At 30.3% G+C, this 11,924-nt stretch overlaps 1 protein-coding gene across 1 annotated transcript; it reads left to right on the top strand.

Annotated features, from left to right (window-relative positions):
- The first annotated feature begins 5,226 nt into the window (after positions 1–5,226).
- LOC111909491 (probable LRR receptor-like serine/threonine-protein kinase At1g51820) lies at positions 5,227–11,278 on the top strand. The gene is made up of 9 exons (XM_042897284.2): positions 5,227–5,296; positions 5,417–5,939; positions 6,271–6,752; positions 6,847–6,979; positions 7,141–7,209; positions 8,228–8,299; positions 10,487–10,558; positions 10,686–10,912; positions 11,008–11,278. The coding sequence occupies exons 1-9, from the start codon at positions 5,227–5,229 to the stop codon at positions 11,115–11,117; spliced, it is 1,758 nt and encodes a 585-aa protein (XP_042753218.1). The 3' UTR covers positions 11,118–11,278.
- Positions 11,279–11,924: the final 646 nt, after the last annotated feature.

Genomic DNA, 11,924 nt, shown 5'->3' with positions numbered 1-11,924 from the left:
ATAATTATTTAAATAAAGGGTCTCTCTCTCTATCTCATCGAACTGAAGAACATATATCACTCTCTTCTGCAACCTCTATCGGACCAACATAGACATACACATACATTGATGATTCACTCTCCCTCCCTTTCACATACACACATTAATGATTCATTCTATCTAGTTCAATCGATGGATTAGGATCTAGCTCCACCTCTAAAGTCGTCGCTATCACAGCCATATTTGGCTTTCCATTAAGAACCTGTTATGTGAAAGAAATACCCAACTCCCATTTATATGAAAGAAAAGTATCGACATCTTAATTACATCAAGAAAATATATAACAGAAGAAGAAATCAAAGCATGTATCCCCTTTTTATCCCCCTAATTGAATCACATACAGCCACCCCCAAATCAATACAAGAAACATATAGCAGGCAGTTGCAATTCAAACGGTGGTCAATTCACAATGTCTACAAATTCAAGCTTCGAAGGAAACAAGTTATGCGATTACACTTGCTAGAAATCAAACGAACTCTTTCCACAATCCCAAAATAGGAAATCCAGGTAAAGCAAAGGTGCGATTGCAGGTATAGAAATCGGAATCAGAATGGAACATTATTCATTCTTCTACTCATGTTCTTGATCGTTTTTCGCGTAACAACCAGACAAGAAGTCGATCAAGAAAAAGAAGATAAAACCGATAACAACAAAGAAGAACACGAATCGAGACTTGTCATTCTTTTCTAGATTTCGAACGAAAACAACAAAGATCTTTCCCTCAATGATCTTTTGAAATCAACTAACAGTTTCGATCTAGAAAACATAATTAATTATGGACGATTTGGTCTCGTCTTCAAAGCCACCCTCGCAGACGGTCGGAAAGTACCTATTAAATGGTTGCCCGATAACGTTGGTCAAGTCGATCACGAATTCCAAGCAGAAATGGAAACCCTTTTGCTTCTATGAAAGAACTGAGAGATGTTAAGAGAGGGTCGACAACAGACTGTAACTGGTAGTTTGAATTCGAGATTGATGGTTTAAGCGATTCGACGCCTGAAAGAAGAGAACAGAGGTCATCGAAAGCCATTATGAAGTCCTGATAATGGACCTTGCATACTTCTTCGATCTTAACCTCTTTGGATATGCAGAATGACAGAGGTGGTGGAGTCAGGTTGCGGGCTTACCCGAGGTGAAGGTTTTGATGATGAAAGGGGGTAAGTCTTCTTCGATTGATATGATGGAAGATGAGGTCATCGATGAATTGAAGATCCAGTTTAAGATAGGTGTGTGTAAGAGAGAGAGAGAGAGATGACCCTTTGTTAAATAATTATATATTTTTATTTTTTTTAAATAATAAAAAACTTCATAAATGGTCCCTCTTTTGTGAATTGATGGAAATGCCCTTTACTTAACGACCAAAAGTTAACGGAGTTAGCAAAAAGGACAATTTGTTAAAAGTTTTGAAACGACAGGGACCATCTGTGAGGTTTTTTGAACTTAGGGATTAAACTTGATATTTTTGAAAACCATAGGGACCATTTTTGAAGTTTTGTCAATATATTATGAATATTTTTTTCCCAACATATTCTGATAATATAGATATAATCTTGGTGCTTGGACTGGTGCCTTATGATTATGTAGTTTTAGCTTGGACCTTATAACTATTTTATTCTCGTCTCATTTGTACAACTTCCAGCTATGCGCTGAATTTCATATATATATATATATATATATATATATATATATATATATATATATATATATATATATATATATATATATATATATATATATATATATATATATATATATATATATATATATATATATTGTCGTTTCAAAAAAAAAATCTTGGTGGTATTTTCAATGGAGTTACGTGTTGCTATCATAGGTTATCATTGTTTTCTTTTACGGATGAGCATATGGACCGGGGAACCGGCCGGAACCGGCATCGAATCGGAACCCGATAGAACCGGTCGGGCCGGGACCGGGATGTTATTTTCGTGGATTTTTAGAACCGGTAGAAACCGGAACTGATATAACCGGAACCGGTAGAACCGGCAAAAACTGGAACCATATGATGCTATTTTTCGAGGACCGGTTCCAACATCTGAAGACACAACAAGAACTGGTAGAACCGCCAGACCGGTTCGGTTCTTGATTTTGGCCGAAGCCGATTCCCGGTTCCGGTCCGGTTCCGGCCGGTTCGGTCCTTTTGTTCATCCTTATTTTCTTTTCTTGAAAATCAATTTTTCCGTGTTACTTTTAAAAATCTGTCCTATCGTTTCTTTTTGCTAGCATCTATAAATTACATCATGTTACTTTTAAAAATTTGTCTTATCGTTTCTTTTTGCCATTGACTAATATTATAAAAGTCCTAAATTTTTAACGTGTAATTGGAAAAAACCCTAATATTTTTTTTATTATTGCTCTGGTCATAATTTCTTGCAGAATTATCACTCTAGCCCACTTAACAAGTTTCATGGTTAATTTGGTTTTTTTTTCTTTTTTTTTGCAAAATAAGTCCTAAAAAGTTCAAATTTGGTCCTTGAGGTTTGCAAAAAATTGCACCACATGGTTTGTTAAGTTTATTTTTCGTTTTTTTATAAACTTTATTTGTTTTCGGTTTTTTTTATAAATATATACATTTTTTATTTCTTTTTTATATACTTTATTTATTTTCATTTTTAACTTTATTTTTCAACAATTTGTTTGTTTGTTTGTTTGTTTGTTTGTTTTACCTTTTGTTTTCTATTTTTTTCTATTTTAGTTATTTATGGTTTTTATAATGTTTTTATTTATTTTGATTCAAGTAAATGAACTTGAATTTAATTTAAATTACTATAACAAGTTTTTTTAATAGAGATCGACTATTATTATATTTTTAGTTCTTTATTTTAGTCTATTATCAAATTGAAAAATATTATCTTGAATTTAAACTATTGATATCACATATAGAAATATGATTTAATTTGCAAGTTATACAGCACATTGAAACACTAATTCTCAATAAACAAGCTAATTTTTTTTTAATTTTCATTTTGTCGTAACATAAATATAAGAACAGTAAAGAAAAAAAAGAATAAAAAGAAAATAAGTTGGACCGAAATTACAAATATAAACATAACTATTTTATTTACTTGAAAAAAATAAAAAAAATTACAAAAACAATAAATTATCAAAATTGTAATATACTCTAGTATATTAATACATTTTATATTTCGAAAAAGGTTAATAAAAAAGTTAAAAATCCAAAACAAAAAAAATAATTGGAAAACAAATAAGAAAAAAATTAAATGAAAAGATGAAAAAAATAAAAAATATAATATGAAAAGAAAAATGAAAAAAAAGAAAAAAAAATCTAATATACTCTATATATACACTAAAAAAATAGAAAACAAAAGGTAAAAAAATCAAATTATTGAAATGTTAAAAAAATAAAATAAATAAAGTATATATAAAAAAAGAAAATAAAAAATGTATATATATTTATAAAAAATCCCGAAAATAAATAAAGTATACATAAACGAAAAATAAAGTTAGAAAATCATATGATGTCATTTTTTGCAAACATCAGGGACCAAATTTGAACATTTTAGGACTAATTTTGTAAAAAAGTTAACAAAGTTAAACTTGTTAAGTGGGCTAGTGTGATAATTCTGCGAGAAAGCTGTGGACAGAACAATAATAAAAAAAATCAAGGCCTTTTCCAATTACACGTTAAAAATTTAGGGCTTTTATAATATTAGTCCAATGTAGCATCTATAAATCACATTAATAATATGATATTACTTTTTCATTCTTTGCGTTTGACATATATTATATGGTTGATATGTAATATTTAATATATAATAATAGTTATTTAGAATTGTTAATTAAAAATTATTATTAGGATTTGATTTTGAAAGTCCCACTCTCGGTTAATCTTTTGAAGCGATGTGTCTCGGTCACTTCGACTAGTGTGGTTTATGTGACAGAAAAGAAGAAACAATGGATCATGAATTTTTGGTTGTGACTTTGCTAAATTGGTTTGGAGGTGGATTGTTTCATAGTCTCTACTTTTACTTTGATTCCAAATAATCTCCTTGACTTTAAATGATCTGCTCTTTAACAAGAAACAAGTTTTTTTAGATGCTCACTTGTTTACATAGTTTTTTTTTAGGAACAGTCGTTTTTTTTATAAGAAAATTAGAACTACTCTTTTGAAGATGACGAGTGATGCTCAGTTTATTGCTTTTAACTGGATCAATATTAAATCCAAGTACAAACTTCTAGATTGGTCATTATGGTCTTGTTCTTTATTAAATTGTTTCTTGTTTTTTGCTTGATCTAACGTTTTAGTAGCTTTTGTTGGTTATAATATTCCTCTATTAAAAAAAAAGTTAAGCTTCTCCTCTAACCAACTTGTTGAAAAAAAAAGTAGATAGAGGGGTATTCATATATTGTTATATAAGCGGGAGGTCTTACAAGGTACCCACTATTTTACTTTTTTATTTGCCACTACTTATTAGATAACCAGTTATAATATTAAATATTTTGGTCATCAAATATAATATTGTTGGAAATTTCGTCTAAGAAAGTCATTTTGCTATATATGTTGTCAAATAAATTCAGTTACACAATTTACAATTGATAATATTCAAACGTTTTGCTTGTGTTTCGTATCACACAAGGGCGATTCTCCCTTATACCTATATGTATTTATAGACACCACACCACTTTGTTAATTGGTTATATAATGGACACCTTATATACTTTTAGATGGACAATGCAAGCAACGCACAAGAGAACAATAACAGGTTTTTATAGATTTTGAATCTGTTTGACAAAAATAACTTATGGTGTTAGCTTAAAACTGACAGTTGAAAGTTGGGACTTACATATTTTATTTATATAAAAATATTAAACAAAAATAGTCGTAAATTAACATTAAGTTGTATATTTTAACTAAATTGATTTTTTTTTCTAGTTTCTGGTTTTGGCTTAACATTTTTAGAGTGAATTAACATAAAACCACAATACAAAATATAATTTAAATTAGACAATTTAAACCAACAAAATGTCAGATAGTTTATCATTATTATTTAATTATTCACAAAAGTCATTCACGTTTTAGGCTCAAATTACTATTATTTTGGATTTGACAAAAAAAAATAACCCTCCAAACGAAAGTCTTCCCGTAAAAGTCAACAAATGAGATCGACTATATAAAGCTTACAAATTAAGCTTCAAACACTCATAACAATGGCTCGCCATGTCATTTTGGTTTCAGTTCTGCTCTCGCCTCTACTAACATTTTTGGTTTCTGGTCAAGGTAGTAGCTTTTTCTTGATTTTGTCAATCCATGTTTGACATTTAATTTGTTCATTGATTGTGATCTGCCTTTATATGTTATTTGATGTTTAACTTTTACTATCGTTGGATATAATTTTAGTGTTTTGGAGCGTAAATTGTGGGGCATCAGATTTCTACGTTGATGGTAACGCAATATCTTGGATGCCGGACACAACTCTCGTCTCAAATGGGGTTGCTCAAGTGGTTCAATCAAGTAACTCGATATCTACGGTGCTAGACACCCTCAGGGTTTTCACTAGTCGTAAAAAGAACTGTTATTCTAACCCGGTTACAAGAGGGGAAAAGTTGCTAGTTCGAGCAAGTTTTAATTATGGAAACTACGACCGATTATCAAGTCCTCCAACATTTGATCTCCACTTTGATGGCAACTTTTGGACCACTGTCAAGACTTCGATTAGTGGGCTAAATATGTATGAAGCCACTTATGTTGCAAAAGGAAACTCCATTAGCGTGTGTGTGGCTCAAACAAAGCCCGGTCAATTCCCTTTTATATCCGCTCTTGAAGTTCGTAGTGTTGACTCAAACGTTTATAAAGTAGTCGATGAGAGTCGAGCGTTGTTCTTGCTTAGCAGGTTTTCTTATGGTGCAAGTGGAATTTTAAGGTACGCTTTCCATAACTTTCTCAAAACTTCTCATACTAAAAGAAAAGGTACCTATGTGTCCCAAACATGAGAGAGTCATTTCACAATATATTCATAATCGGATTTACACATTCTTAAAGCCAATGCAAAGAAAAGTTTGATGCATTAAACACAGCCATAAAGATATATCAAACTGGCACACAATAAATTTGGAGTTGAATGTGCATGATACAGTAAAATCCACGTTGAACTTTATAGAGTTGAAGATACTTTAGAAATTAAATGGCATATGGAAAGTAGAATGTTGATGTGACTTTTGATTTGGAACAATGCAATGTAATTAATATTTTAGATTCCCCCAAGATCGTTATGACCGAATATGGATACCTGCCCTAGCTGGAACCAAGAAGCTCACAAACAATGCAATTTTTATAGACCCAACAGGAACCAATAATCCCCCATCGGGAATATTTGAAAACGCAATCACAGTAGATAGCACAGCCGATATATTGCTTTTGGGCACAGTTTCCCCATCAAAAACTCCAGTCTATATAACAACTTACTTCTCAGAAGTTACAAACCTCGACATTACCGGTGAAAAGAGGTCATTTCAATTTTACGAGACAACGGCCTTAAAAAGTGTTTCAATGTCGGATCCAGTTTTACCACCTTATGGGAGCATGACTGTACGCTACCTTTATAATTATACGGTCTATTCCATCACCAACATTTCTTTAATGTCTACTATGAGTTCTGATCTCCCCCCTCTCATAAACGCTATTGAGGCTTTCAATGTTAGTGAAGTTTTAACCGATGGGACCCATAGCAATGATGGTCGGTAGTATTTTTCACATGTTTTTTTTCCATTAGTTAAGATATAATGTATTGTTTTTATATTTTGTTGTTTGCTTTTTTAAATGAAAAACAGTCGGGGGTTTAGCTTTGTTACAAAAAGCATTCAACGTGTTGGGAGAATGGAGCGGTGACCCGTGCCTTCCCGCACCGTATTCATGGGATTGGCTCAATTGCAGTAACAGCACGCCACCTCGCGTAACGTCATTGTAAATCATCTCTCAGTTTTGCGGTATTTTATTACAAAATGCGAGAGAAATATTAAAGATTGAGTTGATAATCCACTCATATTCAATATTGGTGACTATTTATATTTCCATCACGAAAAGGAAGCTTGATTGAATTTATTAAAAAGTTATAAATTTTGCAGGTTCCTTGATGGCTTCGAGCTTTCGGGTTCCCTTCCGGACCTTAGATACATGGATGCTCTCGAGATAATGTGAGTCTAACAAGTAACAATCAAATTTTCTTCGTTTAATAAAAGATCGTTCTCGACCTATTAGACTGGTTCAGATTTAGTCAGAAATTCACTCTTTAAAAAATCGTTTATATATCTTATCCCTGGAAAAATTAAGTTTAAATGATTAACACAAAAGAGTTAGAAACTTTGAGAACGGAATATCACATTTGAATAATCATATTCTGTAACACCTTTTTTTTAAGACATTTCAAGATTGATAATTTTTTATTCTTTAAGTTAAATATTAATGTAGATATATTTTAAGACAAAACAAATTTATGTACAATGTAAAATTTACAACTGGATGGAAGACTATTGTCATTCAAGTGTAAGAGTTGTAAGATAATTTTTTTTTGTCTTAAAATGTATGGATATTTTTTCACAGGGTGGATGATAAAGTTATTAATATTGATATACATATTTGGTTAATTTTTTGAGTAAATTACACGAATGGTCCCTATGGTTTGAGGTAATTTATGCATTTAGTTTCTAACTTATTTTTTAACTCAGAAAGTCCCTATTATTCGTTTTTGTTACGCGTTTGTTGTCTGTCTTATCTAAAAAGACTATTATTTAAATAAGGGAAAATAATGAGATAGATAAAGTAAGAAGAAAGGGATGAGACTGAGGGTGTGTTTATTTAAATAAATTTAAAAAAATCAAGACCAAAATAGTTTTTTAGGTAATATTTGGACCAAGCGCGTAACAAAAATAAACAGTAGAGACCTTACGAGTTAAAAAATAAGTTAGAGACCAAACATGCAAATTACCTTAAACCATAGGGACCATTCATGTAATTTACTCTAATTTTTTTAGAAAAAACAAGTTTAAAAAATTATTTTAAAAAATCAATTATCTATAAATGACCTGTTTTCATAATTTATAATTTTTTAATGGCGTTCATTTGAACAATTACTCAACAATACACATTAAGGAAATCTATAATAAGATGCAAATTTTACTATATCTTATTTTAATTTGTTTCTTTTGGTTGTAGTGATTTGCACAATAATAGCTTGACTGGAACAATTCCTGAATTTCTTGGCACCATGCCTAATCTCCAACAATTGTAAGTATTGTTTTTAAACTAAAAGCTGGTTCAAAATATATTTCTTGCAATTTGCTCAATATGATTTTTTTTTTTTTTTAAATCCATATATTTCTTTGATTTGGTCTATAACAAGAATTGATTTCCAACCGAATCAAATATTAATGGCTCATGATCAGCTGAACAAAAGTCTATAAATTTTTATATTTGATCAAGTTTGTTTTTTTTCTTTTTTAACAAGTCCTAATCTAATCATAAATTATACAAATATTTCAAACAATACTTAAACCATCAACCTTTCAAGAAAATCCAAAGATATACTTTTTCCAACTTAAGATATCGCTAAGCTTTAAATCTTTATATTAGAGTCTTTTGGTAAAAATAAATAGACAAAATTACAAAAATGGTCCCTGTGGTTTGCCAAAAATCACAAAGTCAGTCCCTGCTAATTTTTTTTGATGTAAATGATCCTTGTGGTTTGTAAAACTTGCAAAGATGACCCTTTTTACTAACACCGTTAGTGTTCAGCCGTTAGGGACTGAATCTGAAAGGGCATTTTCGTCTTTTCAAGTATAAAGGGGCTGAATTCGTGACATTTAAAAAACCACAGGGACCATTTTTGAAGTTTGTTTGGAAAAATAAATTAATTGGCTAAATGAAGTTGGGAAGAATCGAACTCTCGACCTCCCCTTTGCATTCCAAAGCATTAACCACTAGAGCTAAATGCTCACATGGTTATATATTCCTAAAACCGATATATATTATAACGAAAACGTTAATACATAAATAAAAAATAAATAAAAAAACATTTTTTTACATATTTTTTTTCAAATAAAATAAAATTGTATTTTAGGCGTATTATAAAAAAAATAGTTTCTTACAAACAATTTGTATGTATTTTTATGTATTTATTTTACGTAAAAAATATTTTTTTTATGTATTTAAAAAATACGTTTTCGTATAAAACATATGTTTTCGTACACGGTTTTTTTTTTTTATGTCAAGAGTAGTATTGATTATCGTTATTTCATAAAGATATGTCACTATTTCTTTTCATCTTCATTTTAACCATACGATTTAGAACTTGCGATTAAGATGAAATACGTATTTTAAATAAGATATATAATCGAATAGGTTTTTTATGTTTTTTTAAATAAATATAACCGAAGAACAGTTTTCAGAAAACCGATTGGACCAATTCGGTTATATATCTTATTTAAAATACGTATTTCATCTTATTTAAAATACGTATTTCATCTTTTTTAAATACATATAATCGAAAATCGGTTTTCTGAAAACCGTTTTTGGGTTATATGTATTTAAAAAAATATAAAAAAAACTATTCGGTTATATATCTTATTTAAAATACATATTTCATCTTAATCGCAAGTTCTAAATCGTATGGTTAAAATGAAGATGAAAAGAAATAGTGACATATCTTTATGAAATAACGATAATCAATACTACTCTTGACATAAAAAAAAAAAAAAAAAAAAAAAAAAAAAAAAAAAAAAAAAACGTGTACGAAAATATATGTTTTATACAAAAACGTATTTTTTAAATACATAAAAAAAAATTTTTTTACGTAAAATAAATACATAAAAATGCATACAAATTGTTTGTAAGAAACTATTTTTTTTATAATACGCCTAAAATACAATTTTATTTTACTTGAAAAAAATTATGTAAAAAATTGTTTTTTTTATTTATTTTTTATTTATGTATTAACGTTTTCGTTATAATATATACCGGTTTTAGGAGTATATAACCATGTGAGCATTTAGCTCTAGTGGTTAATGCTTTTGAATGCAAAGGGGAGGTCGAGAGTTCGATTCTTCCCAACTTCTTTTAGCCAATTAATTTATTTTTCCAAACAAACTTCAAAAATGGTCCCTGTGGTTTTCTAAATGTCACGAATTCAGCCCCTTTATACTTGAAAAGACGAAAATGCCCTTTCAGATTCAGTCCCTAACGGCTGAACACTAACGGTGTTAGTAAAAAGGGTCATCTTTGCAAGTTTTACAAACCACAAGGATCATTTACATCAAAAAAAATTAGTAGGGACTGACTTTGTGACTTTTGGCAAATCACAGGGACCATTTTTGTAATTTTGTCAAATAAATAATAATAATAATAATAATAATAATAATAATAAATCGCCCTACCCTATCCGATTTTGATGTTATGATGTATGACTCTTATTTGTAGGAATTTGGCAGATAATCAGTTTAGTGGACCCATACCCACTTCATTATCGAATAACAACAAATTGAAGTTGACGTAAGTTGGCTCTATGTACTTTTCATATTAATTATTTGCTTATAGCTTTTACGAGACATTCCAATAACAACGTTTTATGTAATGTAATTAGTTTTCCATATTGTTTTGGTCAATTATATATGAATAGTGTTACCGGAAATCCTTCTGTGTGTGCATCTGGTGAGTCATGCTCGAGTTCTCCGGGGAGCACCACCAACGTATCTGGCAGCAAGAAAAAGAAAAGCAGCAAGCTTCCGGTAATACTCGGCATCACAATCCCGACGTTCTTTCTCATCTGGGTTGCCGTTGGTATTGTTATCATTATTCAGAAGAAAAACAAGCCAGCAGCCAATGCCAATCTGCCATCTACTACAGGTTAATTAGGTCTTGCTTATAGTATACATCTGGCTACACGTGTCTCGTTGCTAAATTTGAATGATAATCATAATAATTTGTTGTTGGATGTACAGTCAGTGGAACAAATGAGAATTCCGGTGGTGGAGCAAACGGGGATTCCACCGGAGTGCATAATACCGGTGAAGAAATAATAAATGAGAACAATATTGTAGTAGTGCAATAGACTTTCGGATCACCTTCACGGCTTCACCATTACTTGATAATTCTGGTCAAACTACTCGAAATGGACAAATTAACATGAGTAGTAAACCACGATGAACCGTAGATCTTAATGTAACCTTTTTTTTCATTCTTCGTAAAATGTGACAAAAGCATTATTCTGTTTGTTTTGGTGGTGAGAAACTTAGGGTATATTATATTGTTGGATAATAAGTTCATCGGTGTTTGAACGATTGTTTCAATGGTTATATGAGAAAGATGAGCCATCCATTCTTTTTACCTTGATGAGATGGCCTGAAGTTATATCAAAAGTAACTAGTAAGATACTCGAACAAAAATAGAAATATATTACATAGAAAAGAAAGAAAAAAAAGGGATTAATATAATAGAGGTGAAATGGGGATTGGGGAAGGAGGGAAAAAAGGGAATTAAATGGGCTAATTAATAACACAATTTATGGGCTACAAGAGATTGTGCTTATAAATATAAATGGGCTAACTAATAACTTACAACATATGGGCTGCAGTAAGAATAAGAATTAAGAATACACTATTCCCTCCGTTTCAAAATTATTATCCGCACACAAAAAATACATATATTAAGGAAACATTAATTATCACTAACTTTATACAATAAAATGACAGTTTTGTCGTTACTTTACATTAAATGTTCCATTAAATGTTTAGTTGGTTAAGTAATATTGAGGGAGTATTTTGGTAAAAATGTTATTTATTTTTATAAGTGAATTATTATTTTGAGACAAACCAAAAAGGAAATATGGACTATAATTTTAAGACGGAGGAAGTAATAA

The sequence above is a fragment of the Lactuca sativa genome, chromosome 8 (assembly GCF_002870075.4).
Source record: "Lactuca sativa cultivar Salinas chromosome 8, Lsat_Salinas_v11, whole genome shotgun sequence".
NCBI classification, from domain to species: Eukaryota; Viridiplantae; Streptophyta; class Magnoliopsida; order Asterales; family Asteraceae; genus Lactuca; species Lactuca sativa.
This window is presented reverse-complemented; position numbering and strand designations above follow the sequence as displayed.

What these genes read in the sequence shown, in the direction of transcription:
- LOC111909491 (XM_042897284.2), top strand. Translation starts at nt 5,227, where the DNA reads ATGGCTCGCCATGTCATTTTGGTTTCAGTTCTGCTCTCGCCTCTACTA. An exon ending in GGTGCAAGTGGAATTTTAAG is followed by an intron (nt 5,940 to 6,270) that starts GTACGCTTTCCA and finishes TTAATATTTTAG; the next exon opens with ATTCCCCCAAGATCGTTATG. An exon ending in CCACCTCGCGTAACGTCATT is followed by an intron (nt 6,980 to 7,140) that starts GTAAATCATCTC and finishes TAAATTTTGCAG; the next exon opens with GTTCCTTGATGGCTTCGAGC.